The following is an 18,571-nucleotide window of genomic DNA, read 5'->3' on the forward strand; positions in this document are numbered from 1 at the left end:
CCGAAGGCAGAAGTTTGTGTCTTGTGCAGCCAATGCCTGCTTTATGCTGTGGACAGTTAATCTCCAGATACATCTTCCCACAACAGTCACACATTGTGAGTCCGTCTGGAGATGCTCCGAGTTCTGGAAAATTTGTGTTCACTAAAAAACCGCATAAACTTTGCTGCCATTGTCTCGGTGTAGGCCTTTCGTGCGTCCTCTTCATGTGTAAGATCTTGTTTGCACAGTAGACACAGATTTTTCGAGGTTACACACACGATTCACAACACTGGTGTGTCCAAACTTGTAGCAAGTACAGCATGCATCACTGAAGCTGCGACTCTCCCTGCACGCCAGCAAAACCAAGCAGGGGTCTTGTGCTGAAATCTGTGTTTGTTTTGGTTCATGGCCTGCTAAAAGAGTGCCGCGCTCCCACAATGCATTGCGGCTTTACGTCAACTCCAAAGCCCTATAGAACCACATATTATAGAAGCCAAAGGTTCAAATAAGTTGGGCGCACCTTCACTTTGTTTTTCACAGAAAACAGTTCTGTATACTGGATACTAAATTGCGTTAACATCAACGGCTAACGTGTCTAACATAGTGTGAGAAATGCAAAAATAAAGAGATAACCAGGGGGCAAATATTTTTGCTGTGCTCTGTATTTCTGCCAATGGCTTTTGGCTCAGAGCCCGTTACTGCTCATAATTACAACACACTTTTCTCCCACAGTCAACAGTTACTGAAGTAAAAGGATCATTACGTGGATATTCAGGGAGTCCCTCCATCTGAGTCTCTCATAATCGGCTTGTTTTTTGTACAATATTATTATGATTAGGAGTTTTCTGAGTTATAGGCCCACTATAGGGATATGTCAAAATGTTTCACTTTCTATTTTTTTCCCAGCAAGTACAGGTACAGACGTGAGCCATGTGAAGTTTGAAAATCCAAAAAAAGACCACTGCCATTCAGCCCACCATGAGCTTAAATATGTGGCTACTTGAAACATGCTGTTACATCTGATAGACCTTTTTTTTACATACATTATGAAACTGAGTGCATCCAATGGCTGTGAGTCCTTCAGTGTCAGAATAGTTGGTGTCACTTCACAGACAGACACTTTTTTACCCCAGCTGTTTTTGTCAAGTTTAGATGTTTACCCGTGACTCATGCATGTTACAATAACTGATACGTCTAAATTGGTCATGGATGAGAGGTCGTTAAGAATGTATGGAGTAGATTGTACAGTGTGGCGTGGTAGTAGATGCGTGTGGACAATCCACAAAGGGAATAGAAAAGAAACTAGCAGTGATATATTGACTGTGATGTCTTCTCTCTGCAATCAGAACCTGTCCATCAACACTGACCTCCATGCAGCTAATGGGAAGCGTGTCAAAGCTCTGGACATCTTTGCCTATGCGTTGGCTTTCTTTAAGGAACAAGCACTGAAGGTAACACATGTTTTCTGTTCTCTTACTCATGCAAAGTAATATTTTCTCCTTTGATTAAGCTTCTGTTGACAAACATTGGAAGATGTGTAGAATTTAACCCTTTTAAAGCCGGTCGGAGCGGGCACGCTCCATTTTGCGTAACTATTTTTAAATTCCGGTAGCACTGCAACCACGTAAGCTAGCACAATAATTTTTTTTGCATATGAAACCGGAGGAGTTGTACTTAGATCTTATGCCATCAGCTTGTCCTCGGTCACGGTTTCCTTCCACATATAGCTTTGCAAAAACTGTATAAAAAGCACTTGCAGCAACAAAAACATAATATTCCAGAAACACGCTTTGCCGATCCGATCAGCTGTTTGTAACACTTCCTACGTCCATTAGCGTGAACTGTCGCATGTCCGCCATGACCTGCCCGAAACCGGAAGTGACGTCATTTTGCGGAAATGTAGTTTTTTACCATCAAGGCCTCATAAGCCTATACTGGTGTTTTTAAAAGTTATGTTTGACTTTATGACTTTCTGTGTCGTTTCTGGGATGCTGAGGACTCATATTGCACTGCTGGAAATAGTTTATTTTGATGCATATGCTGTTATTTTGCAAATTTGCACTATAATATTTATTTTCGTTTTTCCTGCAGCATATGAAAATTGGTTTATTTCAAAAATAAAACTATGAAGACACTCAAAATAAATTTCCTGTGGTGGGAAACTAGTTTGTGCAACTTTTTTGTATTTACAGTTTTGAGGGATAAGCCTCTTAAATTTCTCTAACTAGAAATATATGTTAAAAAAACAAAAAACAATTTTCAATTTTTTTGTAGTTTATTGCACTTTTTTGCAATTTATGTAATTACTATGCACTTAATGCATACATATTATTAAAATTTGGGCTATAATGGTTGTATTGATGTATAGCAACTTGAAATGCATAAGGATTAAATGGCGCGTTTAAATGTTCTTTCAACAGGAGCTGAGTGATCAGACAGGCGGCGAGTTTGACAACAGTGATGTCAGATGGGTGATCACAGTTCCTGCCATCTGGAAAATGCCTGCAAAGCAGTTCATGAGGGAAGCTGCTTACAAGGTAGACTCTTCCCCCACTCACCCACAAATGTAGTGGTGATTTTAACATTAAGTAGAAGTACTGTTGAGTGTCGTTGTATCCATACCTGTAAATCCATACATCCATGTTCTGCTGCTTATCTGGGTTCCCAGTCACAAGGGCTAAAATCTAATCACAGATATCCAGACCTCCCTCTGCTTGGCCACTTCCTGGAGCTCTTCTTGGGGTACACTGAGGTCACTCCAGAGATATAATTACTCTAATGTGTCCCGAATCTATAAAAATCCTCCTGTCAGCTGGACATGGCAAAAACACCTCACTTAGAAGATGTTGGGTGTGCCCCACATAGCAAAATTGGTATGGCCCCGATCTGGCCCACACAATGTGCTTACACATGGCCCACATACCGCAAAGAATGACGGCCCTTTGGTGGCCCAGATCTGGTCTGCCAGAGGTGGCCAACACATGGGCCAGCACAAGGCCAGTTGCAGACACGCTGGTGGTCCTGTGCTGGCCCATGTGTGGATTACCTCTGGCAAACCTGATCTGGGCCACCAAAGGGCCGTCATTCTTTGCGGTATATGGGCCATGTGTAAGTTGTGTGCAGCCACGGGCCAGTTGCAGACACACTGCTGGCCCTGTGCTGGCCCAGACCAGTTTCAGCTCTGGCCCCTGATGTCAGCCTAATGTGTAGCTTAACCAAGACATGTGCCGGAACATAATAGTGCAAAAGTAACATGACGAAACTCTGTTCAGACAGTGAACGGACTGACTCTTATATAGCACTTTTCTAGTGTCCCAGATTACTCAAAGTGCTCTGTACGGCATGCCACATTCACCCAGTCACATAATTTTCTCTAAACAGAGTGCTTCCTAACTACATTCATGCACATTCACACTCTTGACATGCAGACTGGAGGAGTCAGGGATCGAACCACTAACCTTCCGATCAGTAGGTGACCTGCTCTACCTCCTGAGCTACAGCTACCCACTGGCAACGATGAGTAAACCGTCACTAGGTTTTGGATAAAGTGTACACTCACAAATCTGTCAAACTTGCATTTAAAACGTTGGCTACCATAGCAGTATAGTATTGCAACATGGCATTTAGGTCTTCTAACTAAATTTGCACATTTAGAGGACAACGTCTGAATGCATCGTTGAGACCATGTGTTATAAAACCAGTGTTTCAGGCTTTGCATCTGTAAAAACATCTTCTTAATGTTATGCTTAGATGATAAATTAGCTCAAGTCAGACTTGAAATACATTGTTGGAAACCCTGAAGATGATGAGGAAAATTGAAGTTTAACAACAAACTGCTTGGTTGAAACAAGTCTTAACTGTTCAAACCACTAAATGGAAATTCTTACAAAGCAGACTTTTGGTATTAAATTTGTTTCAGGTGACATTTACAAGATCTGTAAGAGTCTTTGTTGATACCACGGCATCATGTTTGTCTCTGACTGCCAAACCCGTCGTATGGCTGTAGCTCAGGTGGTAGAGCAGGTCACCTACTAACCAGAAGGTTAGTGGTTTGATCCCAGTGTGCATGCCAAATATCTCGGGCAAGGTACTATTCCTACGTTTTTCTGATGCCATCAGGGAACGTAAATGTTAGACATTTGAAACAGCTTATTAAAAAGTGAAGGAGGTAAATTGTGTGAAGTGCTCAGAGTAGAAAAGCGCTGTATGAGAATCAGTCCATTTACCATGGCTGAATGCGCCTGGTACATGCGCTGGACACATGTGCTGCAGCTGTCCAAGTAAAAGTTAGCTGAAGGGAAAGTTGTTGCCCTGCTGGAGATCACTAAGTTTGGGTCAATACAAATTTGGTTTCCACTGTGCCACTCAGCTCCTACATTTTCCACATGTCAGCAGCTGCTTTTAATTGGTGGCAGCATTAGTTACAGTAAAGCCACTGCTTTCGTCTCTAACTGCTTCAGTGCAGCTTCTCTGGACTTTCTGTTCAAAGCAGAGCAGCTGATTTTGTGCATTTAAAGTAGCCATGAGATGAAGTAAGGAAAGAAAACTAAAGGAAATGTGAACAACGACACAAATGTGAGATGCAGTCGTTATCACTTTCATCTTTGTTTTGGTGGACTGTGATTTGTAACAGCTGCAGTTTTCTGTTCTGTGCTTACACTGCACGTGTCATTCCTCACCAGCAGTTCTTAATCACTGCTTCATATCACAGCTAATGTGCAGCATTAGTCACAGCACATTCTTCACTCTTGATTGCAGATTTGTATAATCGCCATGTTATGCATTCATTGCATTCCTTGGCCTGTTGCTTCCTGTGAGTAGAAAAAGTTGTTAATTGAACTTTATTGTATTTAACTTGGGACGGCTGTAGTCAGATTTATTTTCAGTTCAGTTTTATTCTTATAGTCCTGATTCACAACACAAGGCACCTCAATGAACTCTGTATTTAAAGTTCGGCATATTGTTAGAGAGATAATCAAACAATGTTCCATCCACCTTTTTATTTTATTTATATTATTTTTTTCCCCTCATTGTATTTTGTTTTCTCTTCTTTCTTTTGCACCTTTGTGGTCCAGCTACCCAATTTCGCTGTGCAAGAAACTGCACAATGACAATAAAAAGCTCTAAGTCTCTAAGTCAGTGTTTAACAACAGTGGGAAGGAAAACTCCCCTATAAGAAGAACGAAACACCAGTAGAACCAGACTGAGGCACCCGCTGGGGGTGAGGATAAAACAACTAGAGCAGAGAGAGTGAGGACAAAAGGCGGCCTACGGGAAAAAGAGCAAGAGTTTAATATTTACTCATGATTAAATAAAGTAGTGTCGAAACAGGTGAGTGAAGGACAAATGCTCAGTGTATGATGGGAAGCCTGCCAGCAGCCTAAGCCTATTGGAGCATTAAGGTGGTCAGTCAGCACTAACTAAAAGGAAAGCTTTAAAGCTGAGTGTGTGCCTGTTTCACTAATCCAAACTGGAAACTGGAAGCTCTGCCTCCCATTCTAATTTTAAAAATCCTAAAAACCAGAAGTACAACTGCGGTCTGAGACTGAAGTACTCTGGTAGTGATGATGATCAATTAAATAATCTGTAAATACATGAATTTGCTTTTTTAGCTCCACTCCAAGATAGGTGCACTAATAAGAAAGTGAAATGAGTCGCCAACGGCTGCATATATACAACAGCAAACAGACCTGGAAAGAATGTGCAACAAACATGTGTGAGTGTTTGTGTAGATGTCTTTGACATCCTTATAGTGAGAGTGAGAAGCTGCAATAACACAACCAGGAGCCGCAGGACCCAGGAGACCATAGAGTACTGATCCGAGGCTACACATCACAATGACAACTTCGTGTCCACCCCAGGACTAAGAAGAGGGAGGCCCAGATGAAGCACCATGGCTAAAGATCAAGAGCCCTAGAAGACCAGAGGCAAGGGGCAGCCCACCCTGCCATAGGCCAGCCATCCCAGCATGAACGGGGCTGCAGGTGCCCAAAAACCACCCAACACCAAGCAGATCCACCTCCCACGTAGAAGAGACTGAGCCATCCCAGACCACAAACTAGGGCGCAGTAAGGAGTCAGCAAGTCCCAGACCCAGACCACATCAGCCCTCTCTGAAGTGTGGGTGAGCAGCCTGCAGCAACTGTGCTGCAAGCTGTGTCCGTGTTATATGGTCCTGCACGCCTGTCCAAATGCTCTGGCAGTGAATATGTGAAGACACATGGTTTAGGTATGGTATCCCAGCCTCACCCAGCTGGTGAGGCTGGGTGAGGCTCACCAGCTAAATTGAATTCTCTCTAGAAAGAGAATTCAATTTAGAATGATGTCTTTGCTAGACATGGAAGCAAATACATCATTTATACTCCTTACTTCCTTATACATTGCCAAGAAAACTGTTCTGATGAACTGGAAACCAAAAAACTGCTTATGTGTCCATCTATATAGAATTTTACTGCATGATCAAATTAATCAGGAGGAAACTTTTGCTTTTTCAAAAAACCAATGACTTTGTTTCTCTCTGGTCCCCACTGATCAGTTACATCACCTAGTGGGGGTGGGTGGCTGTATTTTCCTTTTCTGGTCAATATATTGTTGTAAGTTGGTGTTGAGTCTGTCAGAGAGGTGTTTATGCTAAACCTTTAACGCTGTTACAGGTCTTACTGCTAAAGCTAATGAAAGGCAAAGCAGAGAGTGTTACGTTTCCACAGAGTGTTTGTTCCAGCTTTGTGTTCTGGCTTTTGTTTTTTAAACTTTTATTCTTGATGGTGTGTTTTTCTATTTAAAAATCCATATGCTTGTCTAGTGACCAGTCCATAAAGGGTTTATTAGGCATCAGTGAAAACAAATAGTGGATTTTTAATTGTTGCAGCTCTCTTCATGAGTGATGTAGTCATGTACGAATAACCAGAAGAAAAACTTCTATATACGCTAAATTGTGAAATAGTTAAAGTGTCAGACTAAAAAGAGGAAGGTTTTAATTGTAAATATTTTAATTGTGACAAAGCATAAGAGACCGGATGATCTTGTAGATTAAAAGAGAAAACCCCATTTTCTCAGGGGGCTGTAACCTATCCCACCTGTCACAGGGTCAAAGGTGAGGTACAGTTGTGACTAATAATTCAGCAAACACGGGGTACCTCAGTGTATACTACATGAGGACACAGTAGAAGAAGCTGAAAAGACAAAAGAAACCTTTTCTTGTCCTTTAAAGCTGAAGCGTATTGTGTTGTGCATGCTCTTGTCTAGTCTGGTCTGGTATCCCGGGAAAACCCTGAGCAGCTGATCATCGCCTTAGAACCTGAAGCAGCATCGATCTATTGCCGCAAGCTCCGCCTCCACCAGATGGTGGACCTGGGCACCCAGACCACACAGAATGGCTTCAGCCCCTCTGACAATGTGGGCAGTGGGATGAGCCAAGGTATGTCTCACTAACAGATATAAGAGATTATTCTGAAGCCACGAGCATGTTTTCATTCATACATGCACACAGTCATGTTCAGTGTTTGATTTCCGATGGCAACATTGTTACTGGCATCATAACATTTTCCCTTATGTTGTTTTCTTTATAGCATCACCAGGTAATTATTACACAACTTTTCAAAAACGATTCAAACGTACACCAACTCGTTTCTTTTGAGTCTTCACATTTCCCTTTATGTTTGCTTCTTCTCTGAGAATTGTGTTGTACTAATCAGCTTCTTCAGATTTATTATCCATCAATCCGTACATTTTCTGTCACGTACAGTGGGGCAAAAAAGTATTTAGTCAGCCACCGATTGTGCAAGTTCCCCCACTTAAAATGATGACAGAGGTCAGTAATTTGCACCAGAGGTACACTTCAACTGTGAGAGACAGAATGTGAAAAAAAAATCCATGAATTCACATGGTAGGATTTGTAAAGAATTTATTCGTAAATCAGGGTGGTGTGAGCAGAATCATCTGCAGCTCAACGTGGCAAAGACCAAGGAACTGATCGTGGACTTCAGGAAGACCAGGAAACACTTGACCCCTGTTTCAATCCAGGGGGTCAGTGTTGACATTGTGGAGGACTATAAATACCTTGGAGTACACATTGACAATAAACTGGACTGGGCTAAAAACACCACAGCACTTTACAGGAAGGGCCAGAGTCGTCTCTATTTTTTGAGGCGACTGAGGTCCTTCAACATCTGCCAGAAAATGCTGAGGATTTTCTATGAGTCTGTGGTGGCCAGTGCGATCCTCTATGCTGTTGCATGCTGGGGGAGCAGGCTGAGGGTCGCAGATGCCAACAGACTTAATAAACTAATCCGTAAGGCCAGCAATGTTGTGGGGATGGAGCTGGACTCCCTCAAGGTGGTGTCGGAGAGGCGGATGCTGTCCAAGATAAAGACAATGTTGGATAACACCTCCCACCCACTCCATGACATGCTGGTCAGTCACAGGAGCTCGTTCAGTGAGAGACTGAGATTACCGAAAAGCACCACTGAACGACACAGGAAATCATTCCTGCCTGTGGCCATCTCCCTGTACAACGCATCCACTTAACACACTGTTTGCTGCTACAACTACACATGTTTCTTTTCCAAATATTTATTTATAAGTGACTTATGTATGTATGTATGTATATATATGTATATATTGTACTATTCTTAGTTAGCGTATTGTCTGTCTTGTCTTAATGTTGGTTTAAAATGGAGCAATGTAACAAAAAATAATTTCCCCCAGGGATCAATAAAGTATTCTGATTCTGATTCTGATTCTGAAAATAAGTATTTGGTCAGCTCAAACAAGGAAAATCTCTGGCTCTCACAGACCTGTAACGTCTTCTGTAAGAAGCTTTTCTGTCCCCCACCCGTTACCTGTATGAATGGCACCTGTTTGAACTCATCATCTGTATCAAAGACACCTGTCCACAGCCTCAAACAGTCAGACTCCAAACTCCGCCATGGCCAAGACCAAAGAGCTTTCGAAGGACACCAGGAAAAGTATTGTAGACCTGCACCAGACTGGGAAGAGTGAATCTACAATAGGCAAGCAGCTTGGTGTGAAAAAATCAACTGTGGGAGCAATCATCGGAAAATGGAAGACATACAAGACCACTGATAATCTCCCTCGATCTGGGGCTCCACGCAAGATCTCATCCCGTGGGGTCAAAATGATCATGAGAACGGTGAGCAAAGATCCCAGAACCACACGGGGGGACCTGGTGAATGACCTGCAGAGAGCTGGGACCAAAGTAACAAAGGTCACCATCAGTAACACACTACAACGGCAGGGAATCAAATCCCGCAGTGCCAGACGTGTTCCGCTGCTGAAGCCAGTGCATGTCCAGGCCCGTCTGAAGTTTGCCAGAGAGCACATGGATGATACAGCAGAGGATTGGGAGAATGTCATGTGGTCAGATGAAACCAAAGTAGAAGTTTTGGTATAAACTCAACTCGTCGTGTTTGGAGGAAGACGAATACTGAGTTGCATCCCAAGAACACCATACCTACTGTGAAGCATGGGGGTGGAAACATCATGCTATGGGGCTGTTTTTCTGCCAAGGGGACAGGACGACTGATCCGTGTTAAGGACAGAATGAATGGGGCCATGTATCGTGAGATTTTGAGCCAAAACCTCCTTCCATCAGTGAGAACTTTGAAGATGAAACGAGGCTGGGTCTTCCAACATGACAATGATCCAAAACACACCGCCCGGGAAACAAAGGAGTGGCTCCGTAAGAAGAATTTGAAAGTCCTGGAGTGGCCTAGCCAGTCTCCAGACCTCAACCCCATAGAAAATCTGTGGCGGGAGTTGAAAGTCCGTGTTGCTCGGCGACAGCCCCAAAACATCACTGCTCTTGAGAAGATCTGCATGGAGGAATGGGCCAAAATACCAGCTACTGTGTGTGCAAACCTGGTAAAGACCTATAGTAAACGTTTGACCTCTGTTATTGCCAACAAAGGTTATGTTACAAAGTATTGAGTTGTATTTTTGTTATTGACCAAATACTTATTTTCCACCCTGATTCACCAATAAATTCTTTACAAATCCTACCATGTGGATTCATGGATTTTTTTTTCACATTCTGTCTCTCACAGTTGAAGTGTACCTCTGGTGCAAATTACTGACCTCTGTCATCATTTTAGGTGGGGGAACTTGCACAATCGGTGGCTGACTAAATACTTTTTTGCCCCACTGTATCTAGGTCACGGGGGCAACAGTCTAAACAGAGCCCAGACCTCCCTCTCTCCACCATCTTTCCTAGCTCCTCTGGGGGACACCAAGATGTTCAAAAGCCAGCCAGGAGATGTAATTGCTCCAGTCTGACCTGGGTTTGCTCCCCGGTCTCATCCTGGTGGGACATGCCCAGCAAATCTCACCTAGGATGTGCTCAGGAAGCATCCTGGTTAGATGCCTGAAATGGCTCCTTTCCTTTTCGAATCTGAGGTTTGACTAATAGATCCTCTCCAACTCTCTGGCATACATCCTCCCAGGGGGCTGAGAAGCTTGAGGCCCAAAAGTTGCAGCACACTCTCTGGTACACCCTCTTGAAGAGGGTCAGCCAATCCAGAGGCAGTGTCCTTGCAGTGTTGCAGATGCGTGTCAGCCATGCAAACTGCAACAGAAAGTTGGGAAAGTCAGGGTGAATCTTGGATGTTGGATAGAAAACACTCTGCTTCACGGCTGAGCATGTCAGTCCCTGGAGTCACATCCCCTCCACATTAGTGTTAAAGTTTCCCAGTATTAAATTCGGTTCTTTTGTATTCTTTACGGCCAAAAAGACAGTTCAGAAGTGGTCCTGAACACAAAACACACAACCCCAGGTCTGAAGCACAAACAGAAGCCTAGGTATTTATGCACTTGCTCTCTACGTCACACCACACTTTACGTTTCGATCAAACAGCCTAGTTGGTTTCACTTTCTACTGCAGTTACCACGCTTCTGCAAACGCATGCAGTTTCCTGTCAGCACTTTTGGCACAGAGTGTACTCAGAGTTAGGCCTTTCTTATATAAAGCAATATAATCAGCATATAAGCATTTAAGATTATAAATGTAAACCTCAACACCAGTAAGACAGTCGAGTCATCAGGTGGGACCAGTGTCTCTCGCCCTCAAACACCAGTTTGGGCGCTCTCCCACCAAAAAGTGGACGTCACATATATCTAAAACCAGTTTCAGCAACTGGGGGTTGGATCACCAATACGTCCACCCTCAGCTGCTGCCTGGTCCACAGCGCACTGGTCCCCTGCAGCCCCTCCTGTGTGAAGGGGTACAACCATGTGGCTCGTTCGGGCTGAGCATGGCTGGCTCCGCGGGCTAAGGCCAGACCACCAAATGCTTGCTCATGTTGCCCCCACTAACCCAAAACATAGGAATGTCATTTGCAATCGAAATCTGTGCAATAGTAATTAGGGGTGAAATTACATGAAATTTCAACCTCCCATCTGAGCAAAAGGACTTTAATTATGGTTTTATTAGGCCTGGAACGAGTTAAACATGTGGCCTGTTTTCTATGCTTCCACATTAAAAGCAGGACAGAATCATTTCTAGTCTATCAAGCAGTGTGCCAATGATGCAAAGTGAAAATGTTAAACAGCAATGAGCTCTCTGTGCGTTCTTTCTCACATATTTAAGTTGTATTTGGTGCAAAGCATGTGCTCATCACCACAACCAAAACAGAAGACTTACAAGGTTTATCAGTCCTATTGTTAGTCTGCATAAAGACAAACTCCACATTCAAAGACTCATTTTGGCCTTGCTTGTTTCCATTTGCATTGTTGGTTCTTTTGTGTATCCATGGATACACAAAAGAACCTCCTTGAATCGCTACCTTATCGTGGTAGAGGGGTTTGTGTGTCCCAGGGATCCCAGGGGCTATATTGTCTGGGGGCTTTTGCCCCCTGGTAGGGTCTCCCATGGCAAACTGGCCCTGGGTGAGGGAGCAGACAAAGAGCGATTCATAAGACCCTTATGAAAAGGACACCGAGGGAACAGTTTACCCTGCCCGGGATAGGGTTACCGGGGCCCCGCCCTGGAGCCAGGCCCGGGGAGGGTGCCCGAGGGCGAGCGTCTGGTGGCCGGGCCTTAGTCCATGGGGCCCGGCCGGGCACAGCCCGAAGAGGAGACATGGGCCCATCCTCCCGCAGGCCCACCACCCGCAGGAGGCGCCATAGGGGTCGGGTGCATTGTGTGCCGGGTGGCGGCCAGGAGCGGAGGCCCTGGCGGACTGACCCCCGGCTGCCAAGACTGGCAATAGGGACATGGAATGTCACCTCTCTGGTGGGGAAGGAGCCTGAGTTAGTGCGTGAGGTTGAGAGGTACCGGCTAGATATAGTCGGGCTCACCTCTACGCATAGCTTGGGCTCTGGAACCAGTCTCCTGGAGAGGGGCTGGACTCTGTCTCAGTCTGGAGTACGTTGGGGTTTTTCCCGGTGGACGAGAGGGTTTGTTCCCTGTGCCTTAGGGTCGGGGAACGGGTCCTGACTGTCATCTGCGCTTATGCGCCGAGTGGCAGTTCAGAGTACCCAGCCTTCTTAGAGTCCCTGGGGGGGGGGGGGGGGTGCTGGAGGGTGCTCCACCTGGAGACTCTGTTGTCCTGCTGGGAGACTTCAATGCTCACGTGGGTAACGACAGTGAGACCTGGAGGGACGTGATTGGGAGGAACGGCCTCCCTGATCTGAACCCGAGCGGTGCTTTGTTATTGGACTTCTGTGCTAATCACAGTTTGGCCATAACGAACACCCTGTTCGAACATAAGAGTGTCCATAAGTGCACGTGGCACCAGGACGCTCTAGGCCGTAGGTCGATGATCGATTTTGTAATTGTATCAGCAGACCTGCGACCATATGTTCTGGACACTCGGGTAAAGAGAGGGGCTGAGCTGTCAACTGATCACCACCTGGTGGTGAGTTGGATCAGGTGGCGGGGGAGGACGCTGGACAGACCTGGTGCACCTAAACGCGTAGTGAGGGTGTGCTGGGAACGTCTAGCAGAGGCCCCAGTCCGCGAGATCTTCAACGCACACCTCTGGCAGAGCTTCAACAGCATTCCGAGGGAGACTGGGGACATTGAGTCCGAATGGAACATGTTCAGCGTCTCCATTGCCGAAGCTGCTGCATTGAGCTGCGGCCGCAAGGTGGTTGGTGCCTGCCGTGGTGGTAATCCCCGAACCAAATGGTGGACACCAGAGGTGAAGGGAGCCACCAGGCTGAAGAAGGAGTCCTATCGGGCTTGGTTAGCCTGTGGGACTCCGGAGGCAGCCGACAGGTATCGACAGGCCAAGCGGAATGCGGCTCGGGCAGTGGCTGAAGCAAAAACTCGGGTGTGGGAGGAGTTCGGAGAGGCCATGGAAAAAGACTTTTGGACTGCCTCGAAGAGATTCTGGCAAACCGTCAGACGTCTCAGGAGGGGAAAGCGGTGCTCTACCTGCACTGTGTATAGTGCTGGCGGAGCGCTGCTGACGTCGACTGAGAAAATTGTCAGGCGGTGGAAGGAATACTTCGAGGACCTCCTTAATCCCACTGACACGTCTTCCGAGGAGGAAGCAGAGTCTGGGGATGAGGGGAATGACCCGCCAATTTCCGGGGGCGAGGTCACTGAGGCAGTTAAACAACTCCTTGGTGGCAGAGCCCCTGGTGTTGATGAGGTCCGCCCCGAGTTCCTGAAGGCTCTGGACGTTGTAGGGCTGTCCTGGTTGACACGCCTCTGCAATGTTGCGTGGAGATCAGGGGCAGTACCTGTGGACTAGCAGACCGGGGTGGTGGTCCCCATCTTTAAGAAGGGGGACCGGAGGGTGTGTTCCAACTATAGGGGGATCACACTCCTCAGCCTCCCTGGGAAAGTCTATGCCAGGGTGCTGGAAAGGAGAGTTCGTCCGTTAGTCGAACCTCGGATACAGGAGGAACAATGCGGTTTTCGTCCTGGTCGCGGAACACTGGACCAGCTCTTTATCCTCTCCAGGATACTTGAGGGTGCATGGGAGTTTGCCCAACCAGTCTACATGTGTTTTGTGGACTTGGAGAAGGCATTCGACCGTGTCCCTCGGGGTGTCCTGTGGGAGGTGTTGCGGGAGTATGGGGTGTCTGGCCCATTGCTACGGGCCATTCGATCCCTATACAACCGTTGCAAGAGCTTGGTTCGCATTGCCGGCAATAAGTCGGACTCGTTCCTGGTGGGTGATGGGCTCCGCCAGGGTTGCCCTTTGTCTCCGGTTCTGTTCATAATTTTTATGGACAGGATTTCTAGGCGCAGCCAAGTGGCGGAGGGCTTTCGCTTTGGTGGCCTCAGAATCTCATCTCTGATTTTTGCAGATGATGTGGTTCTGTTGGCTTCATCGGGTGAGGGCCTCCAGCTTGCACTGGAACGGTTCGCAGCCGAGTGTGAAGCAGCGGGAATGAGGATCAGCACCTCCAAATCTGAGGCCATGGTTCTCAGCCGGAAAAGGGTGGAGTGCCCACTCCGGGTCGGGGATGAGTTCCTGCCCCAAGTGGAGGAGTTCAAGTATCTCGGGGTCTTGTTCTCGAGTGATGGGAGAAGGGAGCCGGAGATCGACAGACGGATTGGGGCTGCAGCTGCAGTAATGCGGACGCTGCACCGGTCCGTCGTGGTGAAGAGGGAGCTGAGTGTAAAAGCGAAGCTCTCAATTTACCGGTCGATCTACGTCCCTACCCTCACCTATGGCCACGAGCTGTGGGTAGTGACCGAAAGAACGAGATCGCGGATACAAGCGGCAGAAATGAGCTTCCTCCGAAGGGTGGCTGGCCTCTCCCTTAGAGATAGGGTGAGAAGTTCGGCCATCCGGGAGGGGCTCAGAGTAGAGCAGCTGCTGCTCCACATCGAAAGGAGCCAGCTGAGGTGGTTCGGGCATCTGATAAGGATGCCCCCTGGGCGCCTCCTGGGTGAGGTGTTCCAGGCATGTCCCACCGGGAGGAGGCCCCGGGGCAGACCCAGGACACGCTGGAGAGATTATATCTCTCGGCTGGCCTGGGAACGCCTTGGTGTTCCCCCGGATAAGCTGGAGGAGGTGGCTGGGGAGAGGGAGGTCTGGGCCTCTTTGCTTAGGCTGCTGCCCCCGCGACCCGGCCCCGGATAAAGCGGATGAAGATGGATGGATGGATACGAATGAGTTTGCTCTAGTTGTGCACCTTTGCAGCACACTTTTATACATGTGCACAAGACCAAATATACTGCATATATACTGCATGTATACTGCATGTATACTGCTTGTATACTGCATGTATACTGCATGTATACTGCATGTATCACAGTGCCAGAAAACCGATTCTGTTCGTCTGAAGATGGCAGTTTCAATGTTGACAGTTTCCCTACCAATCATTATGAAATTGAAGCCATTGTTCATTATTAAGTAAATAGTGCTAGTTTATTGTGTATAATGGGGGGAAACTTGAATCCAGCTGAGTCTCAGGCTCAGTCTTGGATGTGTGATGAAATGTTTCTGACACTGACGACGTCCAGATGAACAAAATCAGCGTTCTGGGATTTCCTCACCTGGATGATCGAGCACGCATCATCATATCGCTCTAACACCTCACTTCCTAAAAGGCATCATCAAAGCTTTAGAGTAACATATGTTCCATTCAGTTTGTAGGGTTAATGCTAAACAGTACACTGCCTGTGCAACACAAGCATGAGTTCAGAATAGAAGAGTGTGAGTGCTGGCACCGCCTGCAGCTCAGACCTCGGCTACAGGCAGGCATGCTATAAAACACAGAAATGAATAGAAAAATCACAGAGTTTGTGCCATAGCTGTGTGAAGGCAGGAGGGAATGGTGAACCCAAGAGCAGGACTCACGGAGGCGAATGTGAAAACACCCGGCTTTATTGGGAGATTGCATACTGAACAGAAAACTAACTAAACAAAGCAAATAAACTAACAGGCAGGCAAACAGAACACGGAGTCGAATGAGGGACGACGCAGACACTAAATACAAGAGGTGAACAGGACTAAGAGGAAACAGCTGGGAGGCACGGCTGACACTAATTACACAGATGAGACAGGGAGAGCACAAAACTGAACACACTGACATAAGACACAGACCTTCAAAGTAAAACAGGAAATGCACAGACTGGACTCAGAGACACGGTACAGACAGAGAGCAGAGGGACATGCATCAAAACACAAAAACATGATCAGAACGAACTAGAACACAAGATCATAATAATAATAAACACAAAATGCTGAGTCAAATGACCCAGGACCATGACAGTTTGTAATCGTAGAGAAACCATTCATTGGTTTTGTCATATTCAAGCAGGAAGCACTCAGGGCTTCAAAGATTCAGAGCAATTGAAAACGGACCTTTGAAATGTGCGTTTTTGCAACAGACTGTACAATTCAGGTGACAATGAATACATCAGGAAACAAGTGTCACTGCATTTGGAGAACATATTTCTAGCTGTAACTGGATGCCTTGGAAATGGTCCCCCAGTACAAACAACAAAAATAACTAATAATATTAACCCTGTTGACATGCCTAAATGCAGTGAGATGCTGCCATGAGAATGGCTGATTAGAAATCTACCTAACAAACTGTCCTGTAAGTGGTGACGGTCACTCCTCGGTGAATACGTCTCAGAGTAGTATTATTAGAAACAATGGTTTAAAGATGATTTAAAGACTTGGGTGTCAGTTCTGTCATTTTCTGAGCTTTCCTTGGAGATAGGAGAGTCCGTTAGTCCAACACTCTGTTGGAGGATCCCTGTGAACAGTCAGGTGCATGCATCTCATCTCATAGTACACACATGAGTCCATAATAAATAAGCTGTCAGAATATTAAAGACTATTGGAACACGACTGCAGTTTCCTTTGGATGTGCATTCCCACTGAAGCATATTCTTCCTCACATGGTTTAGTCCAAATCACACATCTGTAATGTTTTGTAATGTTTATGTTATTTCTATATTGATTGGTTTGGATTGATCTTTCAGGTATCATTTAGCCTGAGATTCTTGTACATAACTACTGATTGTCCATCCCTCTCTGCATCATGTGTAATTAAAATTCTTTATAGTTGGACTGAACATTTTCATCGTCAAAGGGACCTGCTCTGGTAAAAATGAAAGTTTACACTAAATGTTTTTAGAACGATGAACTCAGATAGCACTGAGTCTCTCTGTTAACAGGTTAAGTACCACAGGAGGTTGCAGGAATTAAACCTTTACTTAAAAAGCATCATTAGCTGTCTCAGCTAATCACAGAACGATCTCTAAGCTTCCTGTTAAACCTCAGTGTTTGTTACTACTCACAATAACATTTTATTAGAGAAGTAGCTGCATGCTGCAGGTACTGCGCTGCAGTGGTTTGTATCATATCTATCTAATAGACTCCAGTTTGTTCATGTAAATGGAGAGTCCTCTTCACACACTGAGGTTAATTATGGAGTTCCACAGGGTTCAGTGCTAGGACCAATTCTGTTTACATTATACATGCTTCCCTTAGGCAGCATCATTAGAAGACATAGCATACATTTATATTACTGTGATCTCTGGCTCTGTTTCAGCGTTTGTCTTTTTGACCTCGCCCCTCTTCCCCAGCTGGTTGTGTCAAATGAGCCTCATTCCCAAGCCTGGTCCTGTTTCTTCCCATTTGTAACACAAAAAGGACCCATCCACACAGTGCTGCAGGATGAGTGATTTTATTTACATGGTCTTTCTTTATAGCAGCTTTTCAGCTGCACATCTCTTTCTTCCAGGCCACGCCACCTTTTAAAACAGGAAAGTGTGATGGATGTCAGGTCTGCTGGCTGGCCTTTACACCTACTCATGTGCTAACTTTAGGCAGTCCTTGCTAAAGTCAGTTAAAAACATTTGTCAGAGCTGGGAACGCACTTAAATATTGCTCTAGGTCATGGGTTTCACACGATGTAATTATTATGTGTGAGCCGAATCTTCAGCCCTGCTGAGAATCCATGCAGGTTAGGGTGAGACTTTGACGGACACATCATGCAGCCAATCACATGCAAAGGCAGACTGGAATCATACCATTGTGTGAAAGAAGGAAGTGGGGCAGATATTCCAAAACAGCAGGTGTAGTGGTACAGGCCAGGTACACAGAGACACTGAGGCATTTAAACCCAAGTGGGTCGGGAAAAAGGCAACGAGCGAAAACATAAAGTGAGCGGAACCTGTCTGCATTTCAGTGACGTGGAGACTTGATCGAATCAGGAGCTAAAGTCATAACCATTTTTATTTTCAGCAATTTTCCATAATGGAGAACAAAAGGTTTGACAATTGTCCAGGCCTTAAACCTCAGCTTAACAAAGTAATTAAGCAATAAACAATTAACTTGTTGAACCTCCATTCCCCTTACCGGGGGTAAAAGGGAGAACAGCTGGTTTAACAGGATGTACAGATATTTAAACATAGATGTGTGGTATCCATGGAAACATCAGAATCTCAGCTAAAACCCCACAAAACCATGAAACAACCATGAAACAACAAAAACAGCTAAAACAGCAAACAAAGTTCAGGTAAACAGAGAAAAAGAGGATTTTCGCCCACAGAAAAGTCTTTAGTGGGACTGTCGGAACAGCTGTGACGTTTTCTCTAAACACTGTTTGAACCCCATAACACGGTGCATCAAAACTGGTCCACACATGACGGATCG

General features: G+C 45.6%; 1 protein-coding gene across 5 annotated transcripts in view; it reads left to right on the forward strand.

Annotated features, from left to right (window-relative positions):
• hspa12a (heat shock protein 12A) overlaps nt 1-18,571 on the forward strand; it is a 73,624-nt gene that overhangs the window by 44,207 nt on the left and 10,846 nt on the right. For all 5 annotated transcript variants that reach the window (XM_082558394.1, XM_082558398.1, XM_082558396.1 and 2 more), the window contains exons 5-7: nt 1,326-1,430; nt 2,400-2,516; nt 7,224-7,395. In XM_082558394.1, coding sequence (XP_082414520.1) covers nt 1,326-1,430; nt 2,400-2,516; nt 7,224-7,395 — 394 coding nt within the window. The remainder of the gene's footprint in view (nt 1-1,325; nt 1,431-2,399; nt 2,517-7,223; nt 7,396-18,571) is intronic.

Source organism: Aulonocara stuartgranti (assembly GCF_965226115.1).
Source record: "Aulonocara stuartgranti genome assembly, chromosome: 13".
NCBI lineage: Eukaryota > Metazoa > Chordata > Actinopteri > Cichliformes > Cichlidae > Aulonocara > Aulonocara stuartgranti.